Raw genomic sequence first — 24,357 nt, 5'->3', positions numbered from 1 at the left:
GGTATTGGGTTGTTGTTTTTAATGTTTCTTGAACTCTGAATCCCTCTAATGGATATCAACTGATATTCTGCATTGTACTGTGTTGATATCAGTGTAATCTTTTTCCTTTTCTTTGCCTTGTTTAAATTAAAATCTTTAAGAAACAAAAACAAAAAAACTCTGATGGAAGACCCTTCTTTTCATTCTCCTCCTACCCACACCCAGATTAACCTCTTTTCCTTTCCATCTTCTTTCGTGGTTATAATGCAGATAACAGGTTTTTGTGGTGCATTTTGTTTCCTTTCCCCTCTTCCTACTAAATATTTAATTCTGCAGTCGGGAGGTAAGCTCACAGCTTTGCTTTGAAAGCTGCCCTTCAGCGTGGCTGCGCCTGAGGATGTGCAGAGTGCAGAAGCTGCAATTTCTGCAGTTGTGTAACTGCGATTGTGTAAATGACAGGCGCACCTCTGAGCCACTGACTTCCTTACTCACAGCTCGGTAGCTATAGATTCACACACACCTCAATGCAAATAATCTCCAAATCAGAAAAGTGCCCTCTCGCAAGCTTTAACCCTGGAGCATCATTTTTTTAAAAAAAAGTATGGCTTCCTTTCGGTTTAGCAACCACGAATGCAAAGGAACATGTTTATGGTTAAAATAGTTTGGAACAGCTTATCAGGGAGTATCTCCCCCCCCACTGACGTCACCCTGTTTGACCTCATGTTCCTTCTGCTCAAACCCAAAATCTCAGAACCCAAAAAGGAACTCTGAATTCTTGGAACCCAAAAGCCTTCTAATTGTTATTGGTGCTCTTTGGCCATTGCAACATTTGGGGAGGCCTAGACTGACGTCTGCCAAGCTTGATTAGAGGTTTGTGCTGAATGTTCTGTAACTTAAAGCTTCATTTTGCTGGGAGCGTGGTGTAATGGTTAAAGCAGTCTTGGCCAACCAGGTGTTTTGAACTCTTAACCCCCATCAGCCTCACCTAGGACAGGTTAAAATGTTGGACCTAATCTCCTGGTAACACAGGTCCAAACTCCAATGAGTGACCTTGGGGCCTGTCGCTTGTCATTAACTTCGCCCGCCTCGCAAGGTTGTTGTGGGAATGAGGGCGTGTGAATGCATTGTGCATGTGTTCAGACTTACCCCTCAACCTAGTGCCCTCCAGATGCATTGGATTACAACTCCCATGGAGCTGATGGGAGTTGTAGCCCAAAGCATCCAGGGAGGGTGATAGGTTGGGGGATACTGTCGTAGACATCGGCCTAAGCTTTTTGCAGAAAGGGCAGAGATAAAAACGTAGGAAACAGATATTGCTTGCTGAGTCACTCCAGAGGAATTTCTTATTTTAATGATCTATTTTAAAATGGGTTGTCCTGCCGGTAGGCCAGCAGACTCTCCACGTTCTCTTAAGAATATATATATTCTGTAATCACCCATTCCACCCCCTGCAAAAATATAAACAAGCCCTTTCTTTGATTTAAGCTAGAAAACATCCATAGCAGTGGAACTGCTATGGGGCAGCTGTCCTTGTTTGCTTAGGGTGTTCCCTGTTTCCTCTCCATCAGGGTCTTCCTTTGTTACCTTTCGAGGCGTATTATTACTATTAGTGCAGCATTTGATGCCATCCGTGAGCCCTGTATTCCACAGAGCAGGAGCAGATGGTCCCTGCCCCGAGGAGATGGCAATCTATAAGGTTCTGCCACAGAGAAAACAACGAAGGGGAGGAATTTGTGGCAGGAGTAAATAGTGACTTTGTCCATAGTGGGAGCAAACAAAATATGAACCCCAACACAGTCTGCTCCTGGACCTTCCCCCCACTTTAAATGCAGGGTTTTTCAGTACTGGCCATTTTGTATTTAAAATATATTTAAAGGGAGAAAGGTCCAGGCTAACACCAGAGAGGGGAGGATGCCCTATGGGCACCCAGACATTAATGTGCAGATGACTGATGAGAATCCGCTTTTTGCTTCGGTGTGGGCTAGTCCAGCCTGTGGGTGTTTGAGAAGCAAGTGCTCAAGTTTCCGATGGGACCAGGGAGCTTGTGTGACAAAGGCAGGAGGCCCAGGTGTCCTGGAAGGCTGCGCCAAGCACATGGGGCAGCGAGGGAGAAAGGAGGGAGTTTTTGGAGGGAGCAGGAGGCCTTGGGATGTCTGAAGCTGTCAGAGCTACTAGCTATGGTTTGCGGTGGCCTGGTGGCTGTGTTCTACTACCTCTGTCTGAGGCAGTGCACCTCTGAATACCAGTTGCTGGGAATTGCAAGCGGTTCTTGCACTCAGGTCCTGCTGTGGGGCTTCCCACTGAGGCATCCGGTGGGCCACTGGGAGGAGAGGATGCCAGACTAGATGGGCCTTTGGACGTGGTCCAGCTATAGGGCTCATTTTGGGTTCTTGCGGAAAGGGGAGGAACTTGTGTTGAACCTGAGAGCAGACAGGACATCCATGTAGTATGTTTCCCATGCTTGGGTCTCCATCATCCCTAGCTAGCAAGGTCAGGGATGATGGGAATTGTTGTCTGAAAACAACCGGAGACCCAAGTTTGGGAAACCCTGGTGTAGGGGTTTGGACAGGAGTAGTATAACACGGCAGACTTAAGTCCTCTTGCCTTGAGTCAGAGGCAACTGTATCTTGACTCTGGTTGCACATGCATGTTAAGTCTTGCACATGACCACAAATGCTGATGGTGCATTTTCCTTCTACTTCTGTATCTGTATCTCTTTATCTGTCTACCCAGTTAGTGTGTGTGGTTTTTTTTAATGGGGTGCATCTAACATTCTCCTTTCTCTTATTAAATTTATTACCCCCCCTTTGCCAGCAGGTACCAGGTACCCTTTGACAGCAGGTACCCTTTGACAGCAGGTACCGGGACGAGGGTGGCGCTATGGGTTAAACCACAGAGCCTAGGGCTTGCCGATCAGAAGATCGGCGGTTCGAATCCCCGCGACGGGGTGAGCTTCCGTTGCTCGGTCCCTGCTCCTACCAACCTAGCAGTTCGAAAGCACGTCAAAGTGCAAGTAGATAAATAGGTACCGCTCTGGCGGGAAGGTAAACGTCGTTTCCGTGCACTGCTCTGGTTCACCAGAAGCGGCTTAGTCATGCTGGCCACATGACCTGGAAGCTGTACGCCGGCTCCCTCAGCCAATAAGGCAAGATGAGCGCTGCAACCCCAGAGTCAGCCACGACTGAACCTAATGGTTAGGGGTCCCTTTACCTTTTACCAGGGTGGGTTACACCAAATTAAAATTCAGTATTGGAAACAGTTAGATCAGTCATCGGAATAGGGTAAGTCCTGAAAACAGCCATCTCTGGTATCCAAAAGTTAGCACATGTTTGAAACTATAAAACAGAGGTGCCCGACGCAGCTTTGTGGGGCAGGAATCTCACATCTCAGTCCTGCTCAGAGTAGACCCACTGAAAATAATGGGCATGACTAACTTAGGTCCATTAATGTTAGTTGGTCTACTCTGAGTAGGACTCGGTTGGCTACAACCCAATAAGTTTTTTTCTTCCTATATAAATAAAAACGCAAGGTTGTCATCAGGCGGCTGCCCTTAGGAGGACTTTTTAGGGCCACATCACAGTCCTGGATTTGCATGGAGTAATGGGGTTGGGAAGGTGAAGAGTGAGCTTAGTAGTTGCATGGGGTGGGAAGGGGAAACCCTAGGAGGTTAATGTGGGGATAGTGGCAGGTGGGTTGGTAAGCAGAGCAAGCCCCTAGTAATTCTTATATTTATTCATTTGATTCATTTTGTGGGGCTCTGAAGTCTCATTAGTTCCACAGTAGATCTGCCTCTGGAGGACGGTGTCAGGTGAACCTCTCGAGGCTGGAGACAAATAGCACAGATGGAATCTTGCTTTTCCAAGATGGTGGCATGTTGCTGACCGCTGTGGTATATAAGATGCTTCAGGAGTTGGAGTTCATAACATCAGAAAGTCACCCTTTGGCCTGCCCCCGTCCCACCCATATACTTCCTGGGCTTTGTTCCGTTTACATCTCATCCTTTTTGATTCTCGAGTAGGTGGGACGTGCTCTGTCCTCATGCGAGTGAGTCACGGCTGCATGCGCTCAATCTGTGGCGAAAGCACCTTTCAAATATATATATATATATATGAATTGAAATCTGTTTCCCCTTGTCGTCTTCTCTGGCTGCTGCTTCCTCCTCCGCAGAGAGAGAGAGCTGACTTGACGGAAAAGAGGCAGGCCAAACTGTTTCCATAGAAGGTGAAGGAGCAAGGGAAAAGAGGTGGTAGAACAGTTTGATGCGTTGTTTTTCTTGAAAGTTTCTGGCAGCTGATTCATCAGTGCTTTGGTTGTGGGGGAAAAGCATTGCCCTCTAATGGGGAAGAACCTCAGCTCTGTGGCAGAGCATGTGCTTTGAGTGTAGAAGGTCCCAGTTTCAGTCCCTGGCATGTTCAGGTAAGGCTGGGAAGGTCCCCTCTTTAAAACGCTGGAGAACATTGGCTAGTCGGTCTAAACCAGCCTTTCTCAACCTTGGGTTCCCACATGTTGGATGACTACAACTTCCATCATCCATAGCCAGCAGAGGCAGGAGTCTCCACCCCTGATCCAATGGAGTCTCTGGGTTCAGAGGCTGTATGTCATTGCATACCGGTTCATGGGAATCAACCATCATCAGAAGAACCTGCTGGTTCAGGCCAGGGTCTCAACTAGCCAACATCCTCTCCTCATAGTAGCTGGGGCCAGGCCAATATATTTTGTTGCCTGAGGCAAAGGAGAAGATGGCGCCTCTCCTCACCTGCAGCCTAATCCATGTGTGCAAGCTGGTCAAACTGAACTTTACATGAGGATTGGTGGTGTCTTCTACGGCAGCTGAGGGCAGCAGGCTTGCTTAGGGAACCCCAGTCCCCACCTCTCAGCAATTGCAGCCTGAGGTGCCTGCTGATCACTTTGCCTAATGGTAGGGCCAGCCCCAAGAATAGCCAGCAGCCTGATGCTGCTGCAGCAAGGTTGCTCCAACTTCCACAGCGCCACCATCGGGAATCCCAACGCTTTGGGTGCATCTCTTCTGACAGCAGTGAGCGAGAGAGACAGAGAGAGCAGCATTCTGCTCCATCACACTCTCTGGCTTGCTTAAGAGGTCAGCTAAGAATAGCCCCCCCTCCTGCTCTCATGCTCCCCCCCCCCCCCACAGCCGGCCGGAGATTAAGAGCCTTGTGGCGTGATGAGATGAACACATGCGGGGAGCCACGGATTTGCATGCCTTGTGGGCTGTTACTGAATCCTGGATGCCCTCTGCGTGACGTTCCTCGAAAGGAGAGGCAGGGCACCCTGAGCGTTACTCAGCACCCTCCCACTCCCCCCGCCTCCCACTGACTCAGGACAGGGGGGGGCACCTGCCCTTGAGAGTGAGACGAGGCCTTGGAGGAAACCTGTGCTGTATAAAGCTTCTTTGCCCAGATGGGTTTATTCCAGACCCTCCAAGTGGCCCTGTTTTCCAGAGACAGCTCCGGATTTACAGACGCCGCCCCGGTTTCTGACTGGATCCCGGACTGCCTTGCTTTTACTTTGGGAGTCCCTGTTTTCATTGGAGAAATGTTGGAGGGTATGTCCCAGTGTGATCTGGCTCAAGGATTTAAATAAATAATAAAAAATATTAATAAATAACCATTAACACATTACAGTGGTACCTCGGGTTAAGAACTTAATTCGTTCTGGAGGTCCGTTCTTAACCTGAAACGGTTCTTAACCTGATGTACCACTTTAGCTAATGGGGCCTCCCGCTGCCGCCGCACCACCGTGTGATTTCTGTTCTCATCCTGAAGCAAAGTTGTTAACCCGAGGTACTATTTCTGGGTTAATGGAGTCTGTAACCTGAAGCGTCTGTAACCCGAGGTACCACTGTATTAATGGCAAATAAAATGTATGGCAGTTGTTTTTAATGAGTTCTGTGCAATTTTACACATATTTCACTTGCCAAGCAGAACAAAATCCTATTAATTTAACCCAAATGTCTTTTGAATTCTCATGTCATGTTGCAACTAGTTAGCACCCCTCATTTTGGGAAGTTGAAAAAGTCAACGTGCGCTATCGCCCTACCAGCAAAACGGCCGCAGGTTGAAGCAGGTAAACTAGGTGTATATTTGCGGAAAGGCGAGCTGACAAATATATTTGGCTCCTGGGCCTGAGGTTCCTCACTATTCCCCTAAACCCCAGTTCCTGTGAGCTGGATCTCATTCATTCCTCCTTGCGCAGCACCCGGAGGGGAGTGGCAGACTGATTCACTCTGGATCACACTGGAAGTGTTGCAAAACAGCAGCAGGAGCAGGCTGTGCGACTCAAGGCAAGCAGCAAAAGTGTTTCGCACTTTTCCGGGCTTCCCTGCCTCCAGGGTGAAGCAAGGAGGTGGAAGGCAAAAGAGGGAATTGGGGCGGAGCAACAGGAGCTCGTTAAATCAGAGGGATTTCATTGTTATTCACTGTCATTTTCCAAGCAAGCTTTGAGCTGCCTCTCTTTGAACAGCCAGAAAGAACTCTGGAGCCAAAGGCTTGTGCTGGGCGGAAAACTCGAGGGTTTTGGGCCTTGGCAGGTGACACTCAGGAAATCCTGACACCTTGCAGGAAGGCCCTTTTGCATGCGTCACAAGCTGAGCACCTCACAGTCTGAATGTTGGAGGAGTCGGGACAGATAAGAGAAAGTGCTTCCTCACATGGCACATAGCGTATTTTTTGCTCTATAAGACTCACTTTCTCCCTCCTAAAAAGTAAGGGGAAATGTGTGTGCGTCTTATGGAGCGAATGCAGGCTGCGCAGCTATCACAGAAGCCAGAACAGCAAGAGGGATTGCTGCTTTCACTGCGCAGCGATCCCTCTTGCTGTTCTGGCTTCTGAGATTCAGAATATTTTTTTTCTTGTTTTCCTCCTCCAAAAACTAGGTGCGTCTTATGTTCTGGTGCGTCTTATAGAGTGAAAAATACAGTAGTTACACTATGGAACTCTCTCCTGCAGGATGGCCACTGACTTAGATGGCTTGAAAAGAGGATTGGACAAATTCATGGGGGGAAATAAGGCTTTTGATAAGTCATGATGGCTCAGCTCTGCCTCCATGGTTGGAAGCAGCAATGCTTCTGAAGACCAGTTGCTGCAAATGACAGGAGGGGAGAGGACTCTCTTGTGCCCAGGTCCTGACTCTTTGTGTTGTTTTCTTGGTCAGTACTGTAACACAGAAGGGATGTAGCCAAGTGGTGGGACATCTGCTCTGCATGCAGAAGGCCCCAGGTTCAGTCCCTGGCATCTCCAGGTAGGACTGGGAAGGTCCCCTGCCTGAAGCCCTGGAGAGCTGCTGCTGCCAGCCAGTGTAGATGACACTGAGCTAATGGTCTGATGGTCTTCCCAGTAGTGATGTATGGAAGTGAGAGCTGGACCATAAAGAAGGCTGACCGCCGAAGAATTGATGCTTTTGAATTATGGTGCTGGAGGAGACTCTTGAGAGTCCCATGGACTGCAAGAAGATCAAACCTATCCATTCCGAAGGAAATCAGCCCTGAGTGCTCACTGGAAGGACAGATCCTGAAGCTGAGGCTCCAATACTTTGGCCACCTCATGAGAAGAGAAGACTCCCTGGAACAGACCCTGATGTTGGGAAAGATGGAGGGCACAAGGAGAAGGGGACGACAGAGGACGGGTGTTCCCGAAGCTACCAGCATGAGTTTGACAAAACTGTGGGAGGCAGTGGAAGACAGGAGTGCCTGGCGTGCTCTGGTCCATGGGGTCACGAAGAGTCGGACACAATTAAACAACTAAACATCAACAACAGAAATGGTCTGATGCAGGATAAGGCAGCTTCTCCCCCCGGGCACAGTGTCTGCTTCCTAACACAGTACAGCACATTCAGCTGCTGGCAAAGTGGTCAGGGGCAGAGAGACATGTGACACTGGATTGTAGCAGCCCAAACATGTGTTATGTTCTGATTTTCTCTTTTTGTCTGGTGCAGCAGCTTGTAGCAGGAGCAGTCTGAGAACGTGCTGGTTCGACAGCAGTATCCGGGATGGTTTGGCAGTAGTTCTTCACAAGGACCTGCTACTGGGGCAAGGCAGAGCCCACATCGCAAACAAAACCGGGCTGTTCAGAGTGAAACAGGGCAGGATTGAATCCTGGCCAGCTGGTGAACAGAGGAGGGCCTGCTTTCTGCAGAGGTCTGCTCTATGTCTGCCTTCCCCACCTCCAACCCCCCCAGGAATGCACATTGGAAGCAGACCCCAGCAGGACCACACTGTCCGCTCAACAGTACAACCCTGTTGGCTGCAGAGGTCTGCTTTGCCAGGAGGGTTCAGTCCTGCTGGCTGCAAGGGGTCTACCTCACCAGTGCCTTCCCAGCTGGGTAATTCCTAGGGAAGCAGACCCCTGCAACTAACAGGATTGCACTTTCTGCCCCCCACCCAGCTGGTGAGTGGAAGGATCAGTCTTGCTGTCTGCAGTGTGATTGAGAGGAGGAAGGGTCTCTCTGTCCCCCCACCAACTCCTGACTGTATTTTTAATAGGCATTTAAAACCCTAATTAAACATTAGGACTCCCTCTCCCAATTTATTCAGGGCCTACAGCTGAGTTGGCATGGGGCCAATCCAAATCCCCGCCTAAGGCCCTGCATTTGGGGGGGGGGTATGTGCTTGCAGCCCTACTTGTTACTGGTAGGAAAGTGATGGTCACTCCTTTATTACTGGTTTTTAAGCAAGAATTTTGTAGTTGCGGGGTTTCTGCAGCGGGTTGCACCAGATGACCTCTGGAGAGACCCAATTTTATGAATTGGGAGCCTGATCTATGGGGTTGTGCTGGTGGCAAAGTGTGATGGGCGATGGCTCTGTCTGTGGTTTGCCTTTTTCTTTTGCGGGGTTGTGGGGAGATGGGCTGAACCCACAAGCGAGGTTTGGTCTGCATGTTTCCTCCTGCACCTTGTGTCCCCCCCCCCCCGGTGGCTCGTGTCCAGGAAATGTGTCTAGGATGGTTGTTTAATCAGGCGGCTGGGCTTGTCCGCTCTGTGTGCTTCCTGCCCTCGGGTCTGAAGGGAAGATCGGAAACTCTGCTGCTTTAAAACAGGACTGGTAATCCGGAAATGGAGAATTTCCTGGATGTGTGTATCCCCCCCCCCACTTTTGTGTAAAATAGTGGCTTTTAATGGCTTTACATTTTACCAGCTATAACGGTTGGAGGGAGAGAGGAAGCAGCGAGGCCAAGTTCCTGCTGATTTGCTAAAGCAATCTCTTATTTATTTACAAAACAAATTAGATGCCTTTTCCCCAAAGATCCAGGGAATGTGGAGCAAGCCATTAGAGCAATGTGCATAGAACCTCACAATTCACTGTGTGCTATATAATAGCAAGGCATGATACCAATGCGTTGAAAAAGCCAAGATCAGGTGGTATTGGCATTCTGATTACAGTGCCACCACGCCTTAAGAGTTGCATAGGTCTCTGCACCCAAGGATCATGCAATTGACAGGCGGAACAATGAGCAGAGCGCAGGACCAAAGGTCCAAATTAAAAGCAGGTGAATCTGTGCAGGGTTTTGCAGGTCCACCGTAACAAACGGGAAATGTGACAATGGGTTGCAGCACACAGTTAATTTCCCCCAGATATTATATTCCATCTTCCCTCCTGGTTTTCCGTCCTCTCTCTGCACACCGGCTGGTCAGCTTTCTGTGGTTACTGAGCATGCTCAGTCCTCATTGGGCTGTTTTTCCGAAGTATTCTGCCCCGCCCAATGAAACTGGGTGTCCCCCTTCCCCCCAAAACACATTTTGTACTTTTGCAAACATTGAGTTCTCCCAAGTCTGCTGATAACCTCTGCTCCCCTTTGTGGTTTGGATAGGACTCTCACCCAGAGAACCAATGCAGCTGTTCTAGAATTTGAGTCGTGAAGTTCCTACAGCCCACCTAGAGTTAGCAAGCAGAGATCTTGTATGTCTTGCAGTATAAATGCTTTCCGAGGAGTTGTTGGGGGTTTTTTTTGGGGGGGGGAGCTATTCTTGCAGTCTCTGCAAAAGGTAGCCAGTTCTGGTTTCTGCGGAGTCCCTATTCCAAGTGCAGGGCTGTATCTGCTCAGCTAAGGTAACACTTGGCATAGACCCATTGAAATGAATGGACCTAAGTTAGTCATGTCTGTTCACTTCAGTGGGTCTACAGAGAGTAGGGCTGGCATTGACTACAACCTGCAATATTAATACAGGTCTCATTATCCTCTCTGTGTTATAAGAAAGTATATAAGAACCTGGGGCCTTCCAGATGCCACTCCACACCGCTCTGATGAGTGCCTAGTTTGGGGTTATTCCTGGAAAGTGTCACTAGAAACCAAAGCATCCTCTGTGCCTTTTCCCAGCTTCATCTAGTTCTCCAGCTAGGGTCGTTCCTGGACAGGGATAGCATACATTTCTCCGGTGAAAATAGGGATGTCCTATTCAATACTGTGCGGCTTCCAACATACATTAAAGCATAATAAAATATTAAACATTTAGTTTCAGTTTCAGTTTCTGTTAATTGGTTCTCGTGGGAAACTTGCAGATTCTGGCTTCTCACAATTAACTCAAGGTGGTGTCAATTTACTCTTGGCAGAAAGCCCAGGTCTGCTTGACCTAGAAACTACTCTGATTGGTTAACGACCAGCACTCTGCTCTGTTATCAAGGGTTTGCTAGCTCAGTTTGAAGTGAGGTGTTGTTAGGAGTAGAAGTGCTGTGTATGGTTTTGAGAGAGAGAAAGAGAGGATTTATTTTGCTTTGTTTTGTATGCAGAAACTCTGCTGGTTTTATTTTTTCCTTTTAATAAATCCTGTAAATAGTTATTCTGAGTCTAGCTGACTTGTCATTACTGCCGCAACTAGCTTCTTCGCTGTGCAGGAAAACTCTGCTACGTTTGGGCTAAAGCCAGTAGGGCTATGCCTGACACTCCAAAGTTCCATGAGGTTATGGGCATTGTGCTGCCAGCCTGAGTTGCGGTGGTGTCAGCATCAACGGCGTTGGTTCCAGTAGTTCCAGAAGTTGTTGTTCTCTGGCTGGTTCCTGACCGTGGTGAGCTGGTGACGCAGCGGACACAAGGACAACAGCTGCAGCGTGTGAGTGCTGGGTGCTGTGGTTCCTGTTTTCTCTCTCGGTGGTCGTGAGTAGCTGGTTCCGGGTTCCAGGGACATCGCTCTCCAGATGGCCTCACAACCAGTTCAGATGGCTTTTGAGCGTCTGAATGACTCCAATTACTTGCTGTGGTCGGAACGCATGCAGGCAGTGCTGCAGAGGGATCGTCTCTGGCAAGTGGTGAGTAAGTTTCCTGCGAAGCCTGATGATGAAGACCTCGACAAAGACCAAAGAGCAAGGGCCACAATTGTCTTGGGGCTGGAAGATTCCCAGTTGCCGTATGTAAGGGGAATCAAGACAGCTAGAGGTGTGTGGCAAGCACTTAAAGAACTCCATGTGCGTGAGACAGCGGTTTCCAAGCTGTTCATTCGCAAGGCATTGTACAAGGCAATGTTACAGCCTGGGGTTACAATGCAGGAACACCTACACAGTTTACAGTTAAAGTTTACTGCAGTACAGGAAAGAGACTGTGCGTTAGACCAGCAGGAGAAGGTGGCTATTATTTTAAGTTCTCTCCCGGAAAGCTGGGATAATTTAGTTTTGTCTCTAGAAGGCATGCAGGAGCGTGATTTATCCGTCAGTTACGTTACTGGGCGTTTGATTGAAGAATGGCAGAAGAGGCAAGAAAGGTCGTTGGCTGCAGAGGCTTCTACAGGCGGGCGGTTTGGAAGGAGTTCTCATGCCGTGCCAGAGGTGAAGCAAGAGCAGCGTACCGGTGAGGAGTCAGCGTTTGCTGTTAGGCGTTGTTTCCGATGTGGGTCCTCAGCGCATCTAAAACGACAATGTCCGGAGTTGGTCAAGTCTCAGTTGCCGGTGCAGGAGCAGAGACGAGATCAGCAGCAGCAGCAGCGAAAAAAGAAATTCTTCAAACGAAAACAGTCGGCTCAGCTGGTGACCGGCGAGGTCAAGATTGCTGATGAGAAACAAGCGGTCTGGGTGGTCGATTCGGGAGCATCTCGCCACATCGTGAATTCAGATGACTTGTTTGTTTCCAAGAACTCAGCACAGCGCAGCCAGGTGGCTCTAGCAGACGGAAGTACTTCCGAAGTGATTTCGGGGGGTGCAGTTTTTGTTCCTTGTCTTCGTGAATGCCTGCAAAATGTACTGTGTGTGCCTTCATTAAGGAGCAATCTGATGTCTGTAGATTGTTTGCTAAAAGCTGGGTTTAAAGTGCATTTTGAAGGAGACAGTTGCATTATTAAGAAGGCTGGTGAGATTTTAGGCACTGCTAAGTCAGAGGGAGGCTTGTTTTGGCTTAAAGCAGGATCTCAAGTTGCAGCAGTAGTCAGTAAATCTCAGCCTGCAGTGAATAACAAAGCTATACATGACAACTGTGTGCACTTATTGCATAGGAAAATGGGGCATGCTTGCTGGAAAAGTGTACTAAAAATGTCTGAATTGGCTGATGGGGGTAATTTAAAGAGTTGTAACAAGTACCTTGATTGTAATGTTTGTAAAAAGGTTAAAACCCACAGAGTCTCTTACCCCAGAAGTGACAGAGTTAGTGAGGCACCGCTACAGCTGGTTCACATGGACGTAATTGGTCCATTTGCTGTAAGCAGGGGTGGATCGCGCTTTTCACTAACAATTGTGGATGACGCCACACGTTATTCTTGGGTTTTTCCCATGAAGAATAAGGGTGACGTGTTCACTAAGTTTAAAGGCTGGGTGGCATCTGTGGAAAGATTTCTGTCCATTAAACTCAAAAGGATTCAGACGGACAGAGGTGGCGAATTTATGTCAAATGCCTTTAAAGATTGGTTACAAAAGCGTGGCATTGGGCATAGAAAAACGAACGTTTTTTCCCCAGAGGAGAATGGCGTTGCAGAGCGAAAAAACAGATCTTTGCAAGATATGATGTTTGCCATGCTTGACGATGCTGATTTGCCCATGCCTTATTGGGGGGAGAGCATGCTCACCGCGTGTTATCTCCAAAACAGGCTCTTTCATCAAACTATAGGTACAACCCCGTACTTTAAATTGTTTCAGAAAAAACCCAAAATTGACCATTTGCATGTGTTTGGATCAAAAGCCTGGGTATTAATTCCGAAACAAATGAGGAAGAAGGGAGATCCTAAGACCAAACAGTTAGTGTTTGTGGGTTACCAGGAGCTGGGAAAAGGTTTCCGTTTTGCTGAAGGGACAAATGGCATTGTGATCTCCAGGAATGCCAGTTTTTGTGAACATAGTGGCTGGGAGAGACTACATGCCAATACTGAGGTTTGGTTTGAACCTTCCCAGGAGCTTCATGACTCTGAAGGTAAACACAGGGAGTCAGAGTCTGAGGGGGAGGAAAGTTCAGATAAGAGCTCTCAAGAAAGTGGAGTTAGCCAAAGACCAGTTGCTAAGCAACAAAAGAGAGGTCGTAGTTCTGAGGAGGAAAGTGGGTCAGAAGAAAAATTTTCTCCCAGAAGATCTAAAAGACAAAACAAAGGAGTGCCTCCAGTGCGTTTTTCTCCTGATACTGCAAATGTGTTTAGTGTGATTGCAGAACCCAAGAGTTTTCAGGAAGTGTTAAAGTTACCAAAAGAGGAGGCAGAGCTCTGGAAACAGGCAATGGAGGAAGAGATGTCCTCTCTGAATGAGCACAAGGTTTTTACACCAGTAGCAGCGCCTGAGGGGGCAAAGATTGTAGGCTGCAGGTGGGTGTACAAACTTAAACCTCTGGTGACAGGAGAGTGTTAAAATTAAACAAAGTTCTATATGGTCTCAAACAGGCTGCAAGATCTTGGAACAAATGTTTCCATGAGGCCTTAGTGTCATTTGGTTTCAAGCAGAGTACAGCTGACAATTGTGTTTATGTACGTGGTACAGGCAGTGATCAAGAGTTTTGTCTGATTTATGTAGATGATGTTTTGTATGCTTGCAAAACAGATAAACAAACTAAAAGGTTTGCCAAACAATTGTCCAGTAAGTTCAAAGTGAAAGACTTAGGCCCGGTTAGGACATATCTAGGGTTGGAAGTGTGCTGGGCCCAAGATGGCAGCTGCCTAATTAGTCAGCAGAACAAAGTTAAACAACTACTGACTACATACAGGATGCAGGATTGCAAAGGGGCAGTGGTGCCTATGGATCCAGGTTTCATAAAAACACTTCATACAGATGAGGGTCCTGAATTTGAACATCCTGATGTATATCACTCTGTAATTGGAAGTTTATTGTATATAGCACAGTGGTCCAGACCTGATATTAGCTACGCAGTAGGCATATTAAGTAGATTGGTCTCAAAACCCACACTAAATGCCTGGAAAGGGGTAAAACAAGTTCTGAGGTATCTCAAACAGACAATTGGCTATATGTTACAATTAAATTCTTCAGAGGATGAAATGTTGAGTTGCTACTGTGATAGTGACTGGGGAAATTTGTCGGATAGAAAATCTGTCACAGGACTAGTCATAATGGTCGGTGGAGCTTTAATCAGCTGGCGGTCACGCAAGCAAGACGTTGTAAGTGTGTCATCAACGGAATCAGAGTACGCCGCATTGAGTGAATTGTGCAACGAGGTGATTTATTTCAAGCATTTGTTAGCAGATTTAAATGAAAATTGTGGAGAACCAGTACAAGTTTACATTGATAATCAAGCTTGTATAACATTAAGTAAAACAGAGGGTTTCAAATCGCGTTCCAAACATATCTCTGTAAAATACCAAAATGTACGTTGCTGTGTACAAGACAATGTAATCACCTGTACTTATGTACCAAGTGAAGAAAATGTAGCAGATGTGTTAACTAAACCATTGGCAAAGATAAAGAACAAGCGAATGTGCAAGGGTTTAGGTTTGCTGGAAAAATGATCTCCTACATAGGTGTATTTGGTGTTAATTGTTCAGCAGAATCTGTGAGGGGGTGTTCAGTTTCAGTTTCAGTTTCTGTTAATTGGTTCTCGTGGGAAACTTGCAGATTCTGGCTTCTCACAATTAACTCAAGGTGGTGTCAATTTACTCTTGGCAGAAAGCCCAGGTCTGCTTGACCTAGAAACTACTCTGATTGGTTAACGACCAGCACTCTGCTCTGTTATCAAGGGTTTGCTAGCTCAGTTTGAAGTGAGGTGTTGTTAGGAGTAGAAGTGCTGTGTATGGTTTTGAGAGAGAGAAAGAGAGGGTTTATTTTGCTTTGTTTTGTATGCAGAAACTCTGCTGGTTTTATTTTTTCCTTTTAATAAATCCTGTAAATAGTTATTCTGAGTCTAGCTGACTTGTCATTACTGCCGCAACTAGCTTCTTCGCTGTGCAGGAAAACTCTGCTACGTTTGGGCTAAAGCCAGTAGGGCTATGCCTGACACTCCAAAGTTCCATGATAAAATGCCTTCAGATGTCTTGTAAAGTTTGTAGAGTTACAGTGGTACCTCGGGTTACAGACGCTTCAGTTTACAGATGCTTCAGGTTACAGACTCCACTAACCCAGAAATAGTGCTTCAGGTTAAGAACTTTGCTTCAGGATGAGAACAGAAATTGTGCAGCATGGCAGCAGCAGGAGGCCCCATTAGCTAAAGTGGTGCTTCAGGTTAAGAACAGTTTCAGGTTAAGAACAGACCTCCAGAACGAATTAAGTACTTAACCTGAAGTACCACTGTACTTATCTCTTTGGTTCGGGGGTGGTGGTCACATAACTCCATACCCTCCAACATTTCTCTGATGAAAATAGGGATGTCCTAAGGAAAAGCGGGACATTCCGGGATCAAATCAGAAACCGGGACGGCTTGTGTAAATCCAAGACTTTCCCTGGAAAATAAGGACAATTGGAGGGTCTGGGAAAGCCTGACCACCATGGTCCATGCGCTGGTGCCCTCGAGGATGGATTGCTGCAATGCACTCTGTGTGGGGCTGCCCTTGGCCTTGGTTTGGAAGCTGTGGCTGGTGCAGGATGCAGCTCCCAGACTACTGGTGGGGGCAGGCATCTGACTGAATACATTGTTAAAGCATCTGCATTGGCTACCCATCTACCAGGTTTGAGACCCTTAAATTAACTGACAAAGCCTTAAGCAACTTAAGTCTGGAGCATCCTTAGGGACCACCTGATCCTAGCTCAATCCTTGAGAGTACCTACCGGAGCATCACTGGTCATTCCCACAAGTTGGCGAGGCTCATCTGACATCAGCATAAAACCGAGCATTTAGTGTCATCCACCCAATTTTGTGGAAGACAGTGGCACCTCGGGTTAAGTACTTAATTAGTTCCGGAGGTCCGTTCTTAACCTGAAACTGTTCTTAACCTGAAGCACCACTTTAGCTGATGGGGCCTCCTGCTGCCGCTGCGCCGCCGGAGCACGATTTCTGTTCTCATCCTGAAGCAAAGTTCTTAACCTAAAGCACTATTTCTGGATTAGCGGAGCCTGTAACCAGAAGCGTATGTAACCTGAAGCGTATGTAACCTGAAGCGTATGTAACCCAAGGTACCACTGTAGTCTGCTGACAGATGTTCATCAGGCGCTTTCTGTTTCAACTCTGAAATGAGTGCTGAAAACTTTTAGCTGTCAAGCTTATGCAGGTGATTAAAAGTGCACCTTTCCGTAACAGTTAATCTCCATTTTTTATTTTTTTTAAATATTTTTATTAGCAATTACAACATAACAACTTATAAAAACATATCATATTCATTATTTTTCCCCTTCCCCCACCTCTCAAACCCTCCCTCCCCTCCCCCAGAGACTTCCCTCAGCTCCTCTCTCTGATTTCTCAACACATATTATTTTCTGCATGTTATAAAATTATGCAAATCCTTACATTTTCTATCTACCATGTTATCAATCAATAAATTTGTGTATGTTTATTCAAAATAATCTCCACTTTTTAAATACACCTACCTGGTTTTTATGGTGCGGTTTTGCATACGATTCTTGTAAACTGGTCTGGGTTTGTTTTATGAATGCACATATATATATTTTATACATAAATAAATTGGCCATCCTGGTTGGGGCCGATGTAACCCCTACAAAATGCACAGAGCGTTAAAATAAGTTAAATAAAAACCATTCAGCTGTTCTCCGGACGCTAGGATTGCTTGAGAGGGCTTTGATGCCTTGCAGGGGACTAGATCATCCTTTGGGTCTCTGCAATCCTATGCTGACCTTTGCTGGCTGGTGGCTGCTGTTTAGAGTTCCTTCTGTCTGTCTTCAGGCACGGGAGCGAAGTTGGGTTAAAAGGACGGGGCGTTTGTGAAGTGTGTTTGCTGGGTTGCCTGAACACAGTCACGGGCATTTAATCCCGGCCGGGACATTGCAGGGGGTGACCTGCTAATCTCTGATATTCTTAATATAGGAAAGTCTGCTCTTAAATAAACCCAGGGTTGCTATATCCAGCAGCAGGGGAGCTAAATATAAAGGAAGATTCTCCCTCGCTCCTTTCACCAGCTCTGGTTCCCCTTAGTAGCCTTGGTAAACAGAGGCTAAACAAGGGAAAGCAGTCATCCCCGGAGGCAAGCTTGATCCCTCTGTGCAGGATGCTAAGCCTCAGGGAGGAACAAGGGTGATGCGCTGACCCCTCCTGTCTTGGGAGCTGGGCAGTCGCCAATTTGAATGGGAAAAAAACCCCACACTGTTAGCCCGAACAAAACCCCTCTGTCTTTCAAGCTTGTTGATAGGAACAAATAAAGGGACATAGGAAGGAACCTGCTTTAGACTGAGTCAGACAGTTGCTCCCTTTAGCTCCATATTGTCTACACTGGCTGGCAGCAGCTCTCTGGGGTTTGAGGTGAATGTGTAGGGGATTGAACCTGGGTTTCCCCAGGTGCTTCTGAGCTACCACTTTGACACTTTCCTATTCAGGTAGGAAGCTGCTTCCTAATGAGCCAGAGGGTTGCCCATTTAGCTTAGTATTGTCTACCCTGACTGGCAGCAGCTCTCCAGGTCTTTGAGATAGCAGTGTGCCCCAGCCCTGCTTGGAGAGGCCGGGGATTGAACCTGGGACCTTCTGCATATGAAGCGGATGCTCTGCCGATGAGCTGCGGCCTTCTCTTCCCACCCGTGCCCAGGCACGGGGCGGCTTAGTGTTGATAGGTTTTTTGTAACATGTCTTGATTTATTTAGCTCCCAGGCAAAATGGCTTCCTGCAAACTCTCTATCCTGTTTGCAGGTGACAAAATAGGAGCTGGTGAGAGGGTTGCATATTGCAGAAGATTCTCTGAAAGGTTTTGTAGTAGAAAGATCTCTCCTGAGAAATGTTGGCTGGCCATGGAACTTGGAAAGTTGCTGCCAGCCAGTGTACGCAGTACTAAGCTAGGTGTTCTAATGGTTTGACTCTGCATGATGCAGCTGATGATGATGTTGCTGTGTTTGGGGGAAGAGTCATAACTCAGTGGTAGAACATCTGCCTTGCAACTCTCAGCATCTCCAGGTAAGGCTGCGAAAGGTCTCAGTCTGAAACCCTGGAGAGCTGCTGCCTGTCAGTGTGCTCTGACTTGGTCTATGTTGGGAGCTGGTTCTTTTCTCCTCACGTCTTTCTGAATCTCCTGCTGCTGAGTCTCACTGAACTGTATAATTTGCATAATTTGAAGGGACCTCAAGAGTCATCTAGTCCAACCCTCTGCAATGCAGGAACCGCAGCTAAATGACCCCTGATTCAAATACAGTGGTACCTCGGGTTACATACGCTTCAGGTTACATACGCTTCAGGTTACAGACTCGCTAACCCAGAAATAGTGCTTCAGGTTAAGAACTTTGCTTCAGAATGAGAACAGAAATCGTGTAGTGGCGGCGGCAGCAGGAGGCCCCATTAGCTAAAGTGGGTGCTTCAGGTTAAGAACAGTTTCAGGTTAAGTACGAACGAATTAAGTACTTAACCTGAGGTACCACTGTAATATGAACCTGTGGGCAATAGGGAGCAGGGCATCAGCTAAGCAGTGGACTCTGTTAGGTAGCTTCTGCATGAACGCCAGGAATATATATATATAGATATATATATGGCATTTCCCAAATGCAAAAAATAGGGTGGCATGATTATTTGGTGAGAATGGCTGGAAAATATCAACAATGGGAATGCATGAGTGAAAACTGGTGTTTCCTTTTTAAAAAGAAGTTATTATAGAGAGGCATTGAAAGGTGTCATTAACCTAATTTTGTCAGTGATCAAAAAACCACAACACGTTTATTAGAAACGTTTGTGTCTGGGCTGCCTGCCAGAGGTGGTTTTTTTTTTTTAATAAAAAAAAACTGGAACCAAATGCTCGTAATAATAACCTCTGACTTGCGCTTAGCGAAACCCACCAGACTTCGGCACATAAACTTCTCGTTGAAAAAGGGAGAAAATGTCTCTGCCTTAAGCTTAACATTTGAGATTCAGAAACAAAGTCATTAGCATCTCCCTTAATTAGCCAGGCTGGTGTTTTGTTACGGTTTGTGAGCAAAACAGCAAGAACTCTCGGCTGTGGGCAAGGGACCGTCCTCCTAGTGATTTAATAAGATTCCCACTGGATCGTCTAGGGGTAAAGGGCAACCCACAAATTCATTGCATCTTTCCAAAAACGAGAAGTCAGCAGGTTTGGACGTAGGCGTATTTTATGAGTGAATGAGCACGCGTTTGCACTTGGTCTTTGCCAAAAGGCAAAAGAAAGCAAAGTGTATAAATAAAGCTGAAGCAACACTCTGCCAAAATGATCTCCAGAGTTATTCAGCAGGTGAGGCAGTCTGGTGTAGTGGTTAGAGTGTCAGACTAGGACCTGGGTGAGACCAGGATTCAAATCCTCCACTAAGCTATGAAGCTCACTGGGGGTGTGACTTTGGGCCAATTGCTGCCTCTCAGCCTAACCTGCCTCACAGGGTTGTTGTGGGGGTTAAATGAGGAGCGGGTAGAACAATGGCTGCCCTCTTGAGCGCCTGGGGGGGGGGGGAGATATAACTGCAATAAAATATTACGAGGCGGCCTGTCTCTCCTGGATCAGGGAATGGTGTATATTACAAAATACAGACCTTCAGGACCCAGAAGGACATGACAACCGTTATGGCTGGCAAGCCTACTTAAGTTATGATAAAGTCAAGATCTATAAAAACTTTCTAAATCTCATTATAAGGCAATCTCTCTATATGGTTTGGGCAAAATACAAAGATTTGCTCGAACCTAAAACTACATGGTGGATATCCCCGCTTGAAGCATTAGCAGTAAAGAAAAAAATACGAAAGGGAATTCGCCAATAAAATAAATGAAATGAAATGCCACTCTTGACAGCAGAGTACACCTAATGCAGAAATAAACTAGTGGATTGATCCATCTCCTGGGCTAAGGTACCCTGACCCCCCCCAAAACAATACCCCAAATAACTGTCAGTAGCAATCTTGCTGCTTGGAAGTCTTGGGAGGTGTTCTGTATTGACATCGTCCTTTCCTAAGCAAGCAAACCAGCTTACTTATTAGGATTTGAATATAAGAAACTGAGTGGGCGGGTGCATTCTCTTTTTCCCTTCTGAGCCTTTTTGTATCTAAAAGTTCCATTTAAAAAATAAACGCCCTGTTATGTCTTCAAGGATGGAAATTAGCCTTGTCACAATCTATATTTCTGACTGGTCATCATGCCCTGGCTACAAAAATAGACCTTGATCTGGAATTGGCTGGTACAGGGTGTCTTATCTAGAAACCCTGGGAGGCTTGTGATAAACCTGAGCAGTGGTGTGTGTGTGTGTGTGTGTGTGTGTGTGTGTGTGTGTGTGTGTGTGTGTGTAGGGGATAGCAATAGTTGTCGCTTCCTTGATCCTAACTGCCTCATCAGTGTAAAGTAAATATTGAGGTTTTATACGTGTCTTCATTACTAAGCCTATAACGTTTTGTGGTGGTTGTTTTTAATTCGTTTATTTTATTTATTTTAGGGGGCGGGGAAACCTCTGTTCGAAGAATGTACTCTCTACCCAGCATAGGAGCCAACTCTTAGGGGCTGAAGGGTCTTTGTCCCCCAATAAAATATTTGAGCCCCCCCCAAAAAAAGTTGATGGGCATCACCATTCAAATGGTGTGTGTTCACCACATCATGTGATCATATACCTGCCCCCCCCCATATTTTGCTCTCTAGCACCATTCGGTGTCACATAACGTATTCAAAATGCTGTTTTTTGACTAATGTAGCAGAGTCCTAAGTTTGGCTAGGAGTAGACTTGTTGAAATTAACGGCTCTAACTTACTCATGTTCAGTGAGTCTGCTCTGAAGCGTAGTAGCGCACCAGCCCATTTATAACATTTCTACCCCACCTTTTGCGCTTAGGAGGTCAAAGTGGTTCTCCCCCACAACACGTTCCTCCTCACAACGAACCTGTGAGGTAGGTTAGCCTGAGAGACTGTGACCAGCCCAAGGTCACCTGGTGAGCTCCATGGCTGAGCAGGTCTCTCAGGTCCTAATCCTGGCTCTCTGTTACTCGATGGAGGTCATTTTGCCCTGAAGGGTGTTCAAAGAACCCTTTCTACCATTCATTCTGCAACACAACTCTGATGTCACAAAGCCACCTGGTTCCGACGCAACCGGGTCGGTTCACCGCTGGATTGAGGGGCAAAGGCTGTTCAGAGGGGCTTCACTGCTTCAGGCATTCGCACGGAGTGGCGTCCTGTCATAGCCCTGGAGAATACCTTTAACCAGATTTTATTTCCCACCTCCTAAATCTTGCTTCATGAGGTAAGGTGTGCCTTTTCGAACCAGTGTCTTCTAGAGGAATGGGTCTCGTTTTTTCAAGGCTGCAGAAGCTGATGTGTGAGGTGATTCTAGTTACCGTATTTTTCCATCCATAAGGCGCCCCAATGTATAAGATGCCCCCTATTTTTGGGGACTCCAATTTCAGAAAATGGGGGGAGATCTATCCGTGCATAAGATGCCCCCAGATTTTGGACATTATTTTTTAGGGGAAAAACCTGGTCTTATAGATGGAATAATATGGTAAACTGTGAAATTTGCTGCCTCAAGTGGTAGTGACAGCTACCATCTTGGATGAATTAAAAAGAGGATTAGAGAAATTTGTGGAGGATATAAGACTGGGTTCTGCCTCTGCAGTCCAAAATTTATTCGATGACAATAGGGGCATCCTATTCAATAATAATAATAATAATAATAATAATAATAATAATAATAATACCCCAGCTTTATACTATTTATTGCCCCAGCCACTCTGGGTGGCTCCCAACATATATAAAAACATAATAAAACATTAAACATTAATACAGGACTGCCTTCAGATGGCCTGGTGGGTTGGATAACTCCATACCCTCCAATATTTCTCTGATGAATATAGGGACATCCTAAGGAAAAGTGGGACATTCCAGGATCAAATCAGAAACTAGGATGGCTTCTGCAAATCCAGGGCTGTCCCTGGAAAATAGGGACACTTGGAGGGTCTGCTGTCAGAGGCAGGGTGCCTCTGAATAGCAGCCCTGGGCATCACAAGTAGGGAGAGTTGCTCTTGAGCGCAAGTTCTCCTTTTGGGCTTCCCGTTGGAGCATCTGGTTGGCCACTGGGAGAACTGGACGCTGGACTTAGAAGCATCTTTGGGCTGATCCTACGGCAGCGCTCTTGTTTGGGCCTTATGGGCACTTGAGAAAACAACAACTTCCGCTCAGCATATCGGGAAAAGAATTCTGTTCCGCGCCTGTGGTGCAAAGCAAAACTACTCTGTGCATGCTCGGTTATTCTCACTAAAAAGCATGTGCAGATTCTCCTTAAGTGGGGAGGTGTTGCAAACTGGGTCTTCTCAGTCTAGGTTTTGGGAGTCAGCTGTCCTAACCAAGCCACAGATGCTCTGCAACGACCTTTATCCCCAGACACGGGAAAATTGGAAGGTGCCTTTACAACAGAGTCAGTCTCTTTGGTCCCCTTAACTCAGTGTTGTCTACTGACAGGCAGCAGGTCTCTGCGGTTTCAGGCAGGTGTCCCTCCTAGCTGTACCTGGAGACGCCATCAGGAATGGAGCCTGGTACCCTCTGCACACCAAGCGGATGCTCTTAACCACTGAGCCGGGTTCATTTCTACCCTACTCTTAACATGAACACCCTTCTCCTCCTGCCTGCCACCCCCAGCTGTGTTGGAAGGAAATGTTTGACTGGGTAGATCCTGTCTTGCTCTCTCTCTCTCAAAAAAGAAAAAAATAGTCATTTGAGCGGCAGCTGGACCCGTGCTGATAAGAAAAGACTTGGTTTCCTTCATCCTCTCCACCCACTCTTTCCCTTTCAGTATACATTCGTGTCTGTTCTCCTCTACCCCGCAAAATTAATCACCTGCAACTCGACTGAAAAACATGTGTGTCAGCCTGGGCACCCCAAGCCCTCTCTGAAGGGTGAATCGGTGTACGCTGCCAACTTTTCTTCTTTCTTTTCAGTGCTCCTCCGTGTATTATTTCGCACCCGGCGTGTGTGCTTTTATAGAATTATGTGAGTAAGCAGCAGCTGTGAGGTCTCTGCTCCCTCCTTCTGATCGTGGTGTGAGCCAGCCAGGACCTTTTTTCAAGTTACTCCGTTCCATCCCTCTTCCCCATTATCCATTCCGCCCATGCAAGACCAACCAGCATTGTACAGTGGTACCTCGGGTTACATACGCTTCAGGTTACATACGCTTCAGGTTACAGACTCCACTAACCCAGAAATAGTGCTTCAAGTTAAGAACATTGCTTCAGGATGAGAACAGAAATTGTGCTCCGGCGGCGCTGCGGCAGCAGGAGGCCCCATTAGCTAAACTGGTGCTTTAGGTTAAGAACAGTTTCAGGTTAAGTACGGACCTCCGGAACAAACTAAGTACTTAACCCGAGGTACCACTGTATGCTACTGAGCATGCTCAGAGCTGTGTACTTTTTGGAGGGTGTGTGTGTTATTTTCTCAAGATTTGCTGCACTTCTGCAAAACTTGGGGTACCCTTCGCTCCTGCCGATACCTCCTTCTTGAGTGGTTCTGTCTGTGCTACACCAGGTTCCATGCTTAGAGAATAATTAATATAATTTTGTACTTAATATGCAGGTTTTCTCCCTTATTCCGCTCCCCCCTGCCATTTTTAGGGAGAGGAAAAGAACTCTCTCGCAGGGTTTACCGCTATACAAAGGTAGGAAAAACACTGTAAAAGGCCAAATTCCTGGCACAAGGCATTCATCACAGAGGTGGCTTTTTCTCTCTCCCCCACCCCCCTTTTTGGTAGGAGTTCTAAATTTAGCATCCCGTCAGGGAAACCTCAATGACAGATTTACACGCTGTAGTGTCTGTCACTGGCTGCAGTGTCACATCCCAGGACGATGGAGACGCTTTTCTTCAGGGCGGAAGCCAGACAGTCCGCATCAACCGAACGGATCCTGTTTGGTGGGAGGGAAGGGTGTGTGTGTGTGTGTGTGTGTGTGTGTTAGGAATGAACAAACAATGGGTTG

The 24,357-nt window shown here is 46.8% G+C and overlaps 1 protein-coding gene across 3 annotated transcripts in view; it reads left to right on the top strand.

Annotated features, from left to right (window-relative positions):
• Window positions 1–24,357, top strand: part of LOC114602500 (tyrosine-protein phosphatase non-receptor type 11-like) — a 61,414-nt gene that overhangs the window by 2,136 nt on the left and 34,921 nt on the right. Inside the window, exon 1 of one of the 3 annotated variants that reach the window (XM_028740799.2) lies at window positions 21,617–21,638. The exons of the other annotated variants lie outside the window; for them this stretch is intronic. Within the exon in view, the coding sequence (XP_028596632.2) occupies window positions 21,634–21,638 (5 nt within the window). The 5' untranslated portion in view covers window positions 21,617–21,633. Of the gene's footprint in view, window positions 1–21,616; window positions 21,639–24,357 lie in introns of those variants that run through there. 3 annotated transcript variants of the gene reach the window in all.

The sequence above is a fragment of the Podarcis muralis genome, chromosome 7, assembly GCF_964188315.1.
Source record: "Podarcis muralis chromosome 7, rPodMur119.hap1.1, whole genome shotgun sequence".
Taxonomy (NCBI): domain Eukaryota; kingdom Metazoa; phylum Chordata; class Lepidosauria; order Squamata; family Lacertidae; genus Podarcis; species Podarcis muralis.
Note: the sequence above shows the minus strand (reverse complement) of the source record. Positions and strands in the feature narration are given on the sequence as shown.